Source organism: Narcine bancroftii, chromosome 1 (genome assembly GCF_036971445.1).
Source record: "Narcine bancroftii isolate sNarBan1 chromosome 1, sNarBan1.hap1, whole genome shotgun sequence".
In the NCBI taxonomy this organism is placed as follows: domain Eukaryota; kingdom Metazoa; phylum Chordata; class Chondrichthyes; order Torpediniformes; family Narcinidae; genus Narcine; species Narcine bancroftii.
This window is the reverse complement of record NC_091469.1, coordinates 255,308,479-255,324,078: the sequence shown is the minus strand read 5'-3', so window position 1 is coordinate 255,324,078 and position 15,600 is coordinate 255,308,479. Positions and strand designations below refer to the sequence as shown.

General features: G+C 41.0%; 2 protein-coding genes across 4 annotated transcripts in view; one reads left to right on the top strand and one right to left on the bottom strand.

Moving 5' to 3' along the window:
• The window catches only part of f2 (coagulation factor II (thrombin)), a 107,720-nt gene extending 95,837 nt beyond the window's left edge, over positions 1-11,883 (bottom strand). The window contains exon 1 of the mRNA XM_069895864.1: positions 11,682-11,883. Within this exon, the coding sequence (XP_069751965.1) occupies positions 11,682-11,868 (187 nt within the window). The 5' untranslated portion in view covers positions 11,869-11,883. The remainder of the gene's footprint in view (positions 1-11,681) is intronic.
• Positions 8,255-15,600, top strand: part of LOC138741586 (uncharacterized) — a 77,809-nt gene continuing 70,463 nt past the window's right edge. Inside the window, exons 1-2 of one of the 3 annotated variants that reach the window (XR_011343586.1) lie at positions 8,255-8,547; positions 8,910-9,898. Coding sequence is in view for 1 of the 3 variants with exons in the window: in XM_069895878.1 (XP_069751979.1) it covers positions 8,511-8,547 (37 nt within the window). In the remaining 2 variants the exon portion in view is untranslated. The remainder of the gene's footprint in view (positions 8,548-8,909; positions 9,899-15,600) is intronic. The other 2 variants (XR_011343587.1, XM_069895878.1) reach the window with 2 other exon arrangements.

Sequence of the window (15,600 nt, the reverse complement as noted above, 5' to 3'; positions counted from 1 at the left end):
TTGAGACTTTTCTTATGAAGGTACCAGAGAAGGATTATATTTAATTATGTATCAAATATTACAAGGTGGTATGGATAAAAAGGGTTGGGATGGATCTAAAATTAAATGGGAAGCGGATATTGGTTTTATTTTTTTCTGAAGATGATTGGTTAGATATCTGTTATGACAGTGTAACTGGATTGATAAATGCACGTTATGCACTGATTAATTACTATTTTATACATCAATTTTATTTGACACCTGAAAAATTAAAAAAATATGGTTTTAATGAATCAGATTTGTGTTTTAGATGTGGTGAAACGGTTGGAACTTTTTTTCATGCTGTTTGGTCATGTACAATCTTTTTGGAAGAAAATTCAATTGTTTTTAGAATATCTGTATAAAATTAAAATAGCTTTAGATCCAACAGTATTTTTATTGGGTAGTTTGCAACCTCTGAAAGGTTTGGGATTAGATAAATTCCAGCTTGCTTTTGTATATTTAGCTTTATCCGTAGCGAAAAAATGTATTGCTAGTACGTGGAAGGATACAAATATGATTGATATTAATAGATGGCATAATGAGATGAAATATTGTTTAATAATGGAAAAAATTGTGTATGTTTCACATGATAATTATAATTTTTTAATTAATAAGTGGCTGTTATACTCAGAATATTTACATTTCAAATTATATTGATTAGAATTTTAAATGAATATTTAACTTTTTTTAAATATTCTTTCTTTTTCTTTTTTAATGGCTCTCCTTAGGAGAATTGGCTGAGGGGGGTGGGGTTCTTTTCTTTTCTTTTTTTCTATATATATAAAAAAATTCATGTTCATGTTTAATTGCTGTATATGTCATATATTTATAGTTTTTTGAAAGTTTAAAAAAAAACAAGGGAAAAGTCAGATTGGACCAGATTAGAGGTAGATAAAATAGGGGAGAAGATACCTGAACATATACTATATAAGTGGGATGAAAAGCTGGTGCAACATAGGAATTCACCAGTACTGCACCATCTGCTCAACATTTGGAAGAAGATTCACGTAGAAAGGAAAAAAACAAATGATCAACTACCAAAACTAATTTTGATGCAAAATCAACTAATCCCTTTCACAATAGATAACCTTTCCTTTAGAGAATGGGAGAGAAAAGGGGTCAAAAGAATAGAAAATTGTTTTTCGGGAAATAAATTATTATCTTTTGAACAAATGAAGTACAAATATGGTATAACTCACGGTACAATGTTTGCATACCACCAACTGAAAACCTACTTGAAAGACAAATTGGGAAGCAGACTGAGGTTACCAGAAGGAAGCTGTTTTGAATATGTGATTACAGACACAATGATAATTAAAATATTTATAACAAACATGTACATCAAACTGCAAGAGAAAGAGAACTAGGAAACAAGCTGTAAACCCAAACAAAAATGGGAAAAAGATCTAAACATAAAGATAAAGAATGAAACATGGGAAAAGCTATGCTCCAGAACTATGAGAAATACAATAAACATGAAGTTACACATGATACAATATAATTAGTTACACAGACTATACACCATGCCCCAAAAGTTAAATAAATGGGACCCAACAGTATCAGACAGATGTTTTCGCTGTAAGAAGGAAACAAGAACAACAGTACATGCAATTTGGGCATGTGAGAAAGTGGAAAAGTTTTGGGAAGACCTAAACCAGGTATTAAATAAAATCACAAAAAGCAACATACCAAAAAATCCAGCGATCTTTCTTCTAAATGGACTCAATTTGGATGGAGCACAAAAAAGATTTATTATGATAGCCTTAGCTGTAGCAAAAAAATGTATAATGTCAACCTGGAAATTAGAAGATAGCCTGAGAATACAGCAATGGTACATAGAAATGAATAAATGTATTCCATTGGAAAAAATAACATATAACTTAAGAAATAACATCACAGTATTCGAACAAATTTGGGAATCGTACATGGAACACAACAGGGACGTCCCACCACCTAAAATGACAGAAAGAGAAGACGAAATGAACTGACCCAGTATGTAAAAGTAGATTTCACAAATTTCTTGTTTATTTTCATTGTGTGATGACATTGTTTAATGGGTTTAATGTATCATATATGTTGAATGTTTAGTGGGTAGGGAGGGGGGTGGGTAGGAGGGAGGGAAGGGAGGGGGAAAAAGGGTCACTGTGTATATTCAAGAGGGAAATGTTTGTGTGTATTTTGGTCAGTATGGTTCATAGTGTGAAAAATAAAAATTAAAAAAAAAGAACTACTGAAACAGCGCAATCAGAAAACTCACCAACTTTTGCTTCCTGTAATCTTGCCAGCTTTTCCTCAATCTTTTCCTTCACATTGTGAGGTAAAAGTTATGCTTTGAAGAATCAAGACATGATGCCTTCATTCTGTTTCATCTTGGCTTCCATATTTAAAATGATTTTAAGTTCACTGTGCAACTCCACAGGGATCTTGTCCACTACAACTGATATATAAAGTCCTCAATGAACAATCAGAAATAGAAACCTTCCTTCACTCCCATTGATTCTGACAATTACCAGGATTCTATCCCCAATGCCAGGTCAAAGGATGGTGATTAACTTCTTGACCTTCATGGCACCATGTGGCTGAAATTGTTTAAATTCCCCATTCATATATCACCAATAATGCAGCAACTTGTTAATTTCCATTGGTGTTCTCTTGCACAGAGGCTCTGATAGCTCAGTGCTGAGAGCATTAGTCTTGTAAACCAGGGGTTGCGAGTTGGTTCCTCGCTGGGGGCCTCATATCTGTGAGGGGCACTTGACAAAGTGATGACTCTCTGTCTTCCTTACGGTAGACAAAGTTAAAGAATTTCATGTATTCTAAATGCAGTATTATGTAACAATAATGGAACCTTTATCTTTCCCTTCAATTTGTGCTGACAAATGGAAAGATTCAGTAGACTTCTAACATAACAGTTCAAACAATCCAGCTTGGTCATACCTCTTCACTTCATTCATGTATTTAGATACCCTGTATCTCAATGGGGCTTCATGTTGTTACTTAGCTTCAAATTTCTAGGGGTTTGCTTTACTTTGCTTTGCTTTTATGTAACTAATTGAAAATGTCCTTTCACACCTAATTCATGATAAGCAGGCTTCTTTGTGCTTTCACAAAATAACTTTATCCCTTTCAGGTAGGCTTTCTCTTCTAGAAGGGTCATGACAGATTGGCCCCAATTTAAAAACATACTAGGTGGTGCAGAAAAAAATGCAGAACTACCTGTTTGAAATGAAATTTCTTCACACTGACCAAACTCTTACAGATACAAAGATCTTGGATTCTACAATAGGATGGTTAACAGTGATGCAGCTGGTAGAACTGCTTCCTTACAGCTCCAACAATCCTGGTTCAATCCAGACTTCTTGGGCTGTCTGTGTGGAGACTGCATGGGTTTCTTCTGTCTGTTCTACTTTCCTTCCACTTGCAAATGATACATGAGTTACTAGGTGAACTGGCCATTGTAAATTGCTCATGGTATGTATGTGACTGACAGGAATCTAGGGGTAGGGGATGTGGAGGTAAATGTATGGAGTATAAAAGGAGATTGTTAGAAATAGGAGTTTAATGATTGGTATGGACTCAGTGAGCCGAGGGGCTGCATGACTGTGGAGTGCACAATAATCACATCAACATGATGGAGTGATTAAATGGCTTTAATGACCAAAAGCCTGAGCATTACTGGTACACGACTTGGCCAGGTTCCAGGTCCAAGAGCAAGAAGGGGCAAGTCCAGGCACACCAGCCTTTATTGGGAAATCCGGGGAGGAACTAAGCGAGGAGTTATGGAAGGTCGGGGAAGGTCAGGGAGGTTCGGACTGGCCAGTCCATGCATCTATGCAAATGCCTTTCACCACATCCACCCCTCCTTTGAGATAAAACCAGGCACGGGTGATGTGGCGGCATGGAGCACAGACTGTACTTTATTACATAAATACATTGCTCATAGTGTCCATCACAGGTTCAGCTTGTCTGGTGGTCTCATGACTTCCGAGGTGCTGCGTGAGGCCCCTGTTGTTCCTGCATTGAGCTCACAGGATTGTGTACCTGTGTGGGTGGAATTTCAGATAGAGCCCTTCGTTGCCTGTTGGAGTGGGCTCCTTGCTGGCGAGATCTCTGTGGGATTGACTGCCGCAGGTGCCTGACTGGTGACTGGTGCCGGGGGGTGTGGGGGTGTTGCTACAGTTACCTGGGGGGACAGGAATATATCAAAAACCTTGAACGTGGATGGGCGCTGTGTCGATTGACCGTCTGGTTCTTCTGGGGTCACCTAATCATTACTGACTCCATGTCCTCCCTCCTGTCCTGATACTGCACAAATGTTTATTGTGGGTTCGCGTGTACCAGATACACTCTTTCCACCAGAGGATCTGTCTTGTGGGGTCTAATATGTCTGCGAAGAAGTACCGACCCTGGTGTCGTCAGCCAGACTGGCATAGTGGTTGCAGAGTCTGACCTCCTGGGAAAAGAAACGAGACTCTCGTGGGGGGGGGGGGGGTGGCATTTATAGCTGTGCACAGTAGAGACCTGGTAGCATGCAGCATATCCGGTAGTACCTCTTGCCATTGGGAGACAGGTATCCCTTTTGACGTGAGGGTCAACAGGATTGGTCTCCAGATTATACCGTTCTCCCTCTCTACTTGCCCATTCTTGCGGAGGTTATGGCTAGTAGTTCTGCTTGTGGCTATCCCCACCGCCTGTAGGTACTGTTGTAGCTCCTGACTCATGAAGGAGGAGCACCCATCACTGTGTATGTAGCTGGGGTATCCAAAAATAGTGAATATGGTCCAGACTGCTTTGATGAACGTGGCTGAAGTCATGTCTGGACAAGGGATAACAAATGGGAACCGGGAGTACTCATCCACTACGTTCAGGAAGTAGAGATACCAGTTACTGGATGGGAGGGGACCCTTGAAGTCCATACTAAGACATTCAAAGGGATGGGTTGCCTTAGTCAGTTAGGTTCTATCGGTCTGTAAAAATGCGGCTTGCATTCGGCACAAATCAAGCAGTTATGGCACAGTTCCCAAATCTCCTCAACTGAGTAGGGTAAATTTTGAGCCCGGGGTGGCAGAACTAGTCGTACAGCAACTTCAGTGGATCCGCTTGTGCACTGGCTCGTGTTCACCGGGACAGAGCATCAGATGGTTCATTAAGCTTCCCAGGCTTTTATAGAATCTCATAATTGTATGTGGAGAGTTCGATTCTCCACCACATGTCTTATCATTTTTATTTTACCCCGCTGTTTCATGTTAAACATAAATGTGATGGCCCTCTGGTCCGTCAGCAAGGTAAATGGTCTACCAGCCAAATAATGCCTCCAGTGGTGCACAGTTTCCACTATAGCCTGGGCCTCTTTCTCAAGTGCCAAGTGCCTGAGTTCCAGGCCCTGGAGTGTTCTAGAGAAAAATGCCACTGGCCTGCCTGCCTGATTCAGTGTAGCTCCTAGGGCAACATCAGAGGCTTCACTTTCCACTTGGAATGGGATGGATTCATCAATGGCATGCACCACTGCCTTAGCAATCTCATCCTTGATGCCCTCAAAGGTATTACGAGCCTCCGCTGATGGGACAAAGTCTGTTGTCTTCACTAATGGCTGGGTCTTGTCTGCGTAATGGGGACCTATTGGGCATAATAAAAGAACCTGAGGCACCTTTTCAGGGCTTTCAGATTCTGGGGCAAGTTCATAAGGGGGCGCATTCTCTTGGGGTCCAGGGACATGATCCTTACCTCCACCACGTACCCTAGTATCGTCAGCCGTCAAGTGCGGAACACGATTATATGTTAGGTTTAGGATTTTTGCTGTGGCGAAATTCTGTTAGATTCGTATCGTGTTCCTCCATGTCATGGCCGCATATGGTGACGTTATCCAAATATGGGAACATTGCCTTTAGCTTGTGATCATCCACCATGTGGTCCATCTTCCTTTGGAACATCTATACCCCATTTGTCAGTCTGAAAGGCACCCTGTGGAACTGATACAGTCGGGTGTCAGCTTCAAAAGCCGAGTAGGGTCTGTCCTCTGGGCAGGTTGGGATCTGATGGTATGCCAACTTAAGGTCTATAGTGGAGAAGACTCTATATTGGACTATCTCAATTCACCATGTCGGCAATTCGGGGTAGGGGGTAGGCATCCAGTAACAAATCTATTCACAGTCTGGCTGTAGTCTATTACCATTCGGTTCTTCTCCTCCCCCCCCCCCCCCCGCCACTTTTACCACCAACACCTGAGCTCACCATGGGCTGTTGCTGGGCTCAATAATACCTTCAGCCAACAGCCTCTGGACCAGTTTTAATGAAACGTTTGTCCTTCGGGCTATATCTCCTGCTTTTGGACTCTTTAGGTCTACAATTCTCTGATAAGTGCTCAAATAATAGAGGTAGAGGGACCTGAAGTTTGGACAGTCCACACATACTGCCCAGCTTACTCTCATTGGCTGAGCTGAATTCCTCATTCTGTACTGTGATTGTTGGGGGGGGGGGGGTGTGGTGTGGACCATCAAACTGCATTGTTATACTTTCTGACACTGGAAGTCTAATCCCAGGATAACTGGCATGTAGTGTTTGGCATTACCATGATTTTAAAATCCCTGTACTTCCTGCCCCTCACCTGACAGTACCCACACATCTCTGCAAGATGGCAGGAATATTTGGCACTTTTCTGGAGATACCTTCAGTGCACAGCACTTTATTAAGACTAGTGGATAAAACTTTTGGAGCTCCCTGTGTCAAACAAACAACCCATGGTGCGACCACACCAGCTGGTGAGGCCTGTTCTGATCCAGTGTCACAGAGGACCGAGTCACCATTGTACCATTCCTGTCAGTAATATGTTGGACTCGGTGCCTCATAAGATGGCTGCCCCCAGTACTTGCATATGGCTGGGACCGGAGGTGAAGTTAGCGATCATTGATCAAAAGCCAGAAGTGATGTTAGCGATCGTTGTCTTGGTGACTGCTCCCCCAAAGATGGCGACCCATCCCTCAGATCGCATGTGGCACTGCTGGTAGTGGGCTGCCCCCGGCACACCTTCACGTCGCGCCCTTTCTTTTTGCAATTTGAGCACACTGTGTTCCTGGCCGGCAGGACTTCTGGGGGGTGCCTGGCCAGCCTGCAGAACCCGCACTTGTCGGCCTCAGCTGCCGCTGCCATCAATGTCACATCCCAACATGGCGATGCCCTCATTCCTGATGTGGACGCCAGACCGCCAGCGGTGTAAGTCTCACAGCTTTGCACCACAGTCTCCATCGCCTCCCCCAAGTCTAGTACTTCTTGCAATGTGCAGTTACCTTTTTCCAAGAGTCTTTGACAGACGTGGGTCAATAGCATGTTTGTCAGCAGTCCGTCCCCCATCAGTATGTTGGCATACTCAGAGGCACTCACCATGGTACACCCGCAGGCTCTAACTAGCTCTCTCATCACCCGCGTGAACTGCGAGAAGGGCTCCTCAGGCGCTTGACACCAGGTCATTAATTTGTACCTCGCGAACGTTGTGTTTGTTGGGGTCCCGTACTGCTTCTGCAGCAGGGCCATTGCCTCATCGTACTTTCAGCAGTCTCTAATTATTCAAAACACCCGATCGCCCACGGATGCAAACAGGAGATCATACTCTTCTTTAACATCCCTTAGGTTGTGGCGGCGCATGAACGTCTGCATCCTGTGCAGCCACCTCTCGATGGTAACATCTGCGTTGGGTTCCTGGGTTTAATTGTGAGTGTAGTCGGCCGGCAAATATCTCCCATTACCCACTGCAGAGTTGATGCAGACCCCAGGGGTGCATCCACTACTGCATCACATGGTTGGGTTGACTCAATTGTCTGTGGGCTGGTTGACCAGGCTTCTTCTCGATCGCTACTGCTTTGTCCTGTATGCTGAGTTTCCATGGCTTTTGCTTTGGTAATTAAATTTTGAAGCACACAATAATCACTTCGACATGATGGAGTGATTAAATGGCTTTAATGACCAAAAACCTGAGCATTACCGATACACGACTTGGCCAGGTTCCAGGTACAGGAGCAAGAGGGGGAATTAGGGAAGGTCAGTGAGGTTTGGACTGGTCAGTCCATACATCTATGCAAATACCTTTCACCCCAATGACACCAGAACTCGATCTCCTCTAAAGGGGTTTTTACATAGAGAAGCTGCCTTATTGCCAAACTCTCGATCTCTGTTAAAGGGAGATCGGAAATGTGGGTTCAGTGTTCACGATGAAAGTGGATCGCTATGTCCTTTTATGTAGCGATCCGGATTCCCAGGACAAAAGGGGCGGGATATGAAGCAAAGCAGCGCCGCCCTCTGCTGTGATGTGGGACATACGTGCAGATGGTTAATTTTAAAATTCACGTACTTCGGTGGTAGGCTGAGGACATCATCGCGATATCATCAGCCATCCCTCTTTCGAGCTGGTTTCAGCGCTCGTTAGTTTACACAGGAGGCAGTGCGACTTCGCTCCTCCTCTAATACTAGATCCCTTGGCAGAGTAAATATGGAGAAAAATGGATCTGCCAATCCACATTTTCTGCATTCATGGAGGTAAGTGAAGCGTATAAAAGTCAGAGGAAAGCTGGCTTGAGGGTTCTTTGTAAAAGGGGCTTAAATCTGACCTGCAGTCAGTGTTTAACAACATATCTCAGATCTGCAGCAAAAAGAGCACCATTTTCATTAGATATGTTAAACAGGAAGAATAAAACTCAGGTAGGCATGCATGCTGTAGAAACACTTTAATAATCTCTACAAATGTCTTGTATTGTAAAACAAAATCAGGCAGAACTTGTGGATAAAAAGAGTTATATTTTGGGTTGATAAATTTTAGTCTAATTTTGGTTTGGTAACAGGCAGTAGAATTTTCACCCTCTTATATATCTTTATAAAATGGACTCCTCCTTGCTTTCCAGGATGCCATTTTGGAATAATACTCTTCCATCCTTTCTACAGATTCAGCCCATAACTCAGTCACGCTATTAAACAAAGGTAAGGTTAAAGTTTTGGCCAACACTGCCAAAGTCATGATACCCACTTTGGGTGTTGGCCACTGCTTGGGGCTGAAAGGTGTATACTAGATCACAAGATCCTCTCTCACAAAAGTCTCAAGAAAAGGTATATAACATCATGAGGAGCATAGAGAAGGTGAACGATCACAGTCTTTTCCCAACATAGGGAAGTCCAAAACTGTGGGGGCACAAGTTTAAAGGCAAAATATTTAAGAGGGTCCTGAGGTGCAACTTTTTCACACAGCAGGTGGTGGGTATATGGATTGAACTGCCAGGGGAAGGAAGTGATAGAGACAGGGACAATTGTGGTGATTAAAAGACATTTGGACAAGTTCTTGGATGGGAAAGGTTTGGAGGTGCATGCTCCAAACATAGGCAAGTGGGACTACTTTGGATGCACTGTTCCCTTGAAGCTGCACACAAAAGAAATGAAGGTGTGCACAAAAGGTTAATCTGTAAATTGATGGCTGTTATTGATAGTAATTTATTTTGACAGTGTATCACATAAAAATAAATAAATACTCACTGATGTTTTATTTAATGGAACAATAAACTGAATAAAGATGTTCAAAGTATAGAATAAAACCTTAACTAAATATGCTACTTCATAGAATGTAATCATACTTGTATTGTATTAAAATGCCAATAGTTTTATTAGCCATGAGAGAGAGGCTGTGCCAAAATGATCTTGAAATAAGATTTCAGATTGCACATACTTTTATCACAGGAAAAAAACTTGCACAACTTAAGGATTTTTGCATATACTGACTACTAAAAATTTGAGGGAACATCGGGACTAGTTTGGATAGAGCTGGTCACCATAGATGAGTTAGGCCAACAGGTCTGTTTCCATGTTGTATGGCTCTGATTCTATGACTCAATTAAAGGACAAGGTAAGGAAAAAAACTTCTATTTAATTATTGTTACTGGTTATCTTATCAGTGTTTTTCCAAGTACACAGAGAAACAATGCAAAGCCTTAGCTTGTTGTGGGGTGAAACAACAAATGCAAATGAAGTAGCAATCTGTTTTATTCTGAAACTGCAGGTCGGGCAGTACATGTGCTGGGAAATAATGTTCCATACCAAGGCAAAATGATCATCTGAAACCATAATTTCTCTCTCTACAGATGCTGATTTACCTGTTGACTGCTTTCAGAATTATTGGCATTTTTTTTCTTTTTAAAATATTTACGTTAAGTTTAACATATAAGCATACATAATAAATGACGATTACATAATGAATCAATTGTATTCAAGTAAATATAAACATAAGGGAGAAAAAAACTGATAAATAATAAAATATGCATAACTACGTTAATAGTTACTTATAACTCAATCTAGTAATAAACATAATGTATCGAACCATATCAGACCCATTTATTAGACGGTTATATAAAATAATAAAGATTAATAAAAGAAAAAAATACTAAAACTAATGGACTAATCTAATCCCCTCCCTCTAATCAAGATTACATTTTTTTAAAGAGAAAAAAATCAATAATAATGTGGAATCACTGGCGACCCCCAAAAAACAGACAAAGAATTACCTGACCATATTCTTCCAATTATAAAAAAATTCTAAGAATGGTCCCCATAATTTCATAAATTGACACTTTCTATCTTTAATATTATATCTGATTTTCTCTAAACGACTGCATATGAGTAGGGGATGAATCTCCTTCCCATTTCAATAAAATAGCTTGTCTGGCAATCAATGTGGTAAAAGCTAAGATTTTTTCCTGAGATGCCGATATAGATTCATCTGCTTCAGATTTCCAACATCTATATTATTTCGTATTTGGACTTTTATTTTATCTATCGAGTGGTCCCTGCACACGGCCACATGGTGGCGTTGCAGAATAAAGTTGGAGGTTTCTTCTTGTGGATCTGGAATTGTCTGCGACAAAAAGTGCTGCTTTGTTTGGGACATAAAGGAACATAGGAGCAGGAGAATTCAGCCTGATAAGATTATGGATGATGTGTGATATAACCCATCTTTTTCCAATTTCCCAGTGATTATCAAAAAGTATGGTAAGTAAATTTCTAATTTAAGAGTAGGAATTTACCCATCAACAGAATAATACTCTGAATGTCTTACTTGCATCTACTGGCAAGAGTTCCAAACTTCCAACATCTTCTACACATTTTCTGTTATCGCTCCTGGAAAGCTCGGCTTCAATATTTGGATTAAGACTTAGATTCCAGACAGTGGAAATAGCTCCTCTCCACTTACCCCATCAGTTCCCCTTAATGTTTCGCATCTAAATCGTCTTTTTAAATTCCAGGGAATAGAAACATAAAATGTCCCTAATCACTCCTGATAATTTAACCCTTGGCAGTTTTGACATTATCCTGGTAAAGCTAAACTACCCTAGTAAATTTGCACTGTACCCTTCTGATATCAACATTTCCTTCATGATGTGCAATATATAGAACGATAAATGTTTCTGATTGGAAACATTCCAAAACTCTGTCCAATTAAAGCTCAACTTTCCCCCTTTAAAATGCCATATTTCTTTTGCACTTCTCGCTCTTTCTTCCCTTCATCCTCTTCAATTAACTTAATTGAAATTAAACTTTGCATTCAAACTCGACCTGCCCGAGTTACTGACAGGACTGCCACTTAACATTTCTTATTAATGGCATCGTGTATGAACGGACATCATCATACATACCATTCTCAGACCGGCAAAGGTGGGCAATTGCAAGGATTAAAACCTGCAAAACCAGAGAATCTCTGATTAGATGCATGGTCATCAACTGCTGGTGGAAGACTGAAACTAACAGGGTGGTTACAAAAATATTCTGGTCATAGTCCACCAGATCAATAAAGAGCAGCTTGAAAAACAAGCCATATTGCATAAGCAAAGGCACTGCTTTGTTTTATTTGCACTCCTGTCCAGGCACCAGAATATTCTGTTTGCGATTTGGCAAATGAGGAGGAGGAGAAAGGAAATATTTGAATTTGTTTGGGTTGAACTACTTGCAGAGATGCTTCCTGCCAGTGCCTGAGACTCCAGGTGCTGTTTGTGTGGAATGTATTTGTTCCTCCTTTGGGTTTCTTCTAGGCGCTGCAGTTTTCTCCCACATTCTGAAGGAGTGCAGGTTAGCAGGTTAATTGGCCTTAATGTTTAGATGAGTGGTAGAATTTGGGGTAGTTGATGAGAGTGAGGGAGAATTTAAAAAATCAGAGTAATGTAGGATTAATAAGTGGTTTATGGTGGGGATGGATTTGGTGGGCTGAAATGTCAGTTTCTCTCAGATTTTTATGACAACAGATCATTGCTAAAAACTATATCACTAAAATGCTTCCAAAGTGTTGTTGGTTTTGTAATGAGGCATAAATTGCAGACATTGTAACATGTATGAGATTCCACAACAGCAGTAACTAAATTATCTGAAGTTAATTGGGAGATACATTTCAGAAAAACCACCAGGGAGAAGTATGTACCATATTTTAAAAAATCTTACTAAATCTTTTATCTTCAACTGAAAGGGAAAATCTGAGAAGACATCATAAAGGACCCCTGTGACCCTGGTCACAACCTCTTCTCGCTGCTACCTTCAGGAAGGAGGTACAGAAGCCTGAAGTCGAGCACTTCCAGGTTTAAGAACAGATTTTTCCCCCTAATGGCCATCAGTCTTTCAAACCTGCACTTACTCCCCGTAAATTACTTGGCATCACAAAATAGCCTGTCTGATTAATGTAACACCATATTTTTCTTGCACTATGGTAACTGAATAGTTATCTTTTGTATTTATTGTCCCTTTCTGTACAGAAATTTAATATATGCTATTAAAGCCCATCTTTTACCTCTTAGGCTGCAGCAAGCAAGAACTTTGGTCCATATGTACACTGTACAACGTCTATGACAAACTCATCATCATTATCAGATAAATATTTCCTCTAAAGGGCATGAGCACATAGCATTAAACCCTCAAAGATTGAATACTATCAACTAAGCCATGGGTAAGGCATGAAGGACTCCAGGGAGGTGGTGACACAAATTAAACGGTAGTGGGGAGTGGTGGTGGGATGTCATTGTCCTAGGATATACTTGGCCAGGTCCTGGGTATTATCCACCTTTATCACTTTAGATTTGCTAAGAGTGTGTGGAGAAAGATACAAAGGTTCTTGTCAAGGTTCATCCAGCATGACAGAGCATTCTCTGATTTATGGGCTGTTCCCAGGGACACACACAAAGACACCCATCGATAACTGTTTGAAAACCATCAACTAGGTAAAAGACACTCAGTTGGTCTTTCAGCACTTGGAGATGTGAGTGAGTGAGTGAATGCTGCCGAATGGCATATTACAGGCTGCAAGAGTACTTACCGAGAGAGGCACTGAGTTGGCACAGCCAACACAAGGGCCCTGCAGGGAAGGACCAGGCATTATGGAGCTGAAACTGTGAGGAAGCCCCTCAAACAACAGAGAGGGGAGTAACAACAAGGTGCCATTGTAATGGCAATGGTGTAAATTGAGAGCATATGTAAGAATGTACAAAGATGGGAGAGTATGGGCATAACACTAAGGGTATGAAAAGACTTTGATCGGTTTTTTCTGTAAATAATTTATTGTGAATAAAGTCTTTTTTTGCAAAAGAACGCTCTTTCATAAAGTCAATTTGTTTCAGATCATCACTATTCTCTTTCCTGAATTCATTTGCTTCTATGATCTTCTATAGGTGAGAAGTATTCACTTAAGATCACCCCCATCTCCTGTAGCTCCACATATAATGATCACACTGATCCTTAATGGTACCCATTCTCCCCCTAGTTACCCTTTTGCTTGTGATATACTTATAGAATCTCATTGGAGTCACCCTTGCCTTATCTGCACAGGATGTCTTGTGTCCTTTTTGCTCTTCTGGTTTCCTTCTTAAAAGTACTCCTGCAGTGAGCAAAAGTTAATGCAATATACTGTATACATCTGGTATTAGGGAGGTAATAATTAAAAAAGTTGCTGATATTTTGACTTTGTAAAATATTTTCTGTGTGGTTGATAGCAAGGAAGAAGGCTCCAGGCTGGAGGAAGGTGCCTTATTTATTGATTACAACAATGAAGGCCATTCAGCCCACCAGTTTCATTCTGAATAATTCTTTCAGTCCCATTCATCTCTGCTTATTTTCTTGTAACCCCATAATCTCACTTGCCCAACAACTCCTCTTTGTTCTTTTTGTCATTTATCTACATCAATGGACAATAAATTAACTCACTATCTCATCTTTAGGATGTGGGAGCAAATCAGAATACTGCCTTCAATAAATGAAACACAGAATAAAAGAATGTGGAATATATAAGGTCATAGTCAGATCACAGCTGGAGTATGTTATGCCAGATTATAGTCATCAGGAAGAATATGAAGGGTAGATTTAGAAGGAAAAGGACCAGGGAAAATGTAATTGAAATTTGTAAATTTTGAGAGACTTGACAGAGGAATAATAACACAGGAACATAAATAATAGAAGAGGGAGTTTCTGGCTTCTTTGTGATTGCTCATCAATGCTAAAAGATTATGGGGTATTTTTCTGTTGCACCACCTCATCACTGGATTCTTTAAATATTCAAGAATTTACTGATCACAAAAAAGATCTGTTTTTCTTTGAAGAGATTGGTTAAGGAGAGAGCAATTTTCAAGTTGATTGGTAGAACAATTAGGGGAGAGTTCGCACCCAAACAGTAGCATGGAGGAGCCAAAAAGAAGGGTGGAAGAGACAAAAGCTCCAGGATAACTTGTGAGAACAGAGGCAATGAATTGAGAGTTGGGACTTTGGAGTATTTTGGGTGGCCTGGACATGAATAGAAACAGAACATTAGAGAACAGAAACAGGTCCCTTTGGCCCTTCCAGTCTGTGCTGATGCATTCTTCTGCCTCGTCCAATTGACCTGCACCCAGTCCATCACCCTCCATACCTCTCCCATCCATATACCTGTCCAAATTCTTCTTAAATGTTAAAATTGAGCCCACATTCACCACCTCAGATGGCAGCTCATATGCAGGGCAAGGATTTTAATCCATATAAATAAATAAATAGATTTTGTTTTGTTCAAATGAGAGTCTGGGAGGGTTTGTGTGAGCAGTTCCTTTAATTGTTCAGTGCTCTCACTGCCCGTGGGAAGAAGCTGTACAATCTGACGAAACAGCATTTTCAGCACCTTGGTGTAAAACACATACATACATACAGACAAACAATACACATGCCAGAGAAGTACTCATATATACAAATATTGTTTTATGACTATGAGAGTCTTGGATTGTTCCTTTGTTTCATCATTCTCTCTGCCCGTGGGAAGAAGCTGTTCCTCAGACTGGTGGCGCGGCCTCTGATCCTCCTGCATCTCTTCCCCGACGGGAGCAGCTGCAAGATGCTGTATACAGGGTGGAAGGGGTCCTCAATAATTTTGCATGCCCCCTTCTGACAATGATCCTGGTCGATCATGTCACTGGGGTGAAGGAGGCTCCAGTGATCCTCTCTGCCACTCTTATGGTCCTGTGGATTGACCTCTGATCCATTTCTCTGCAGACACTGTGATGCAGCCGGCCAGGATGCTCTGGAATGAGCTCCTACAGAAGCTTGACATAATAGTGG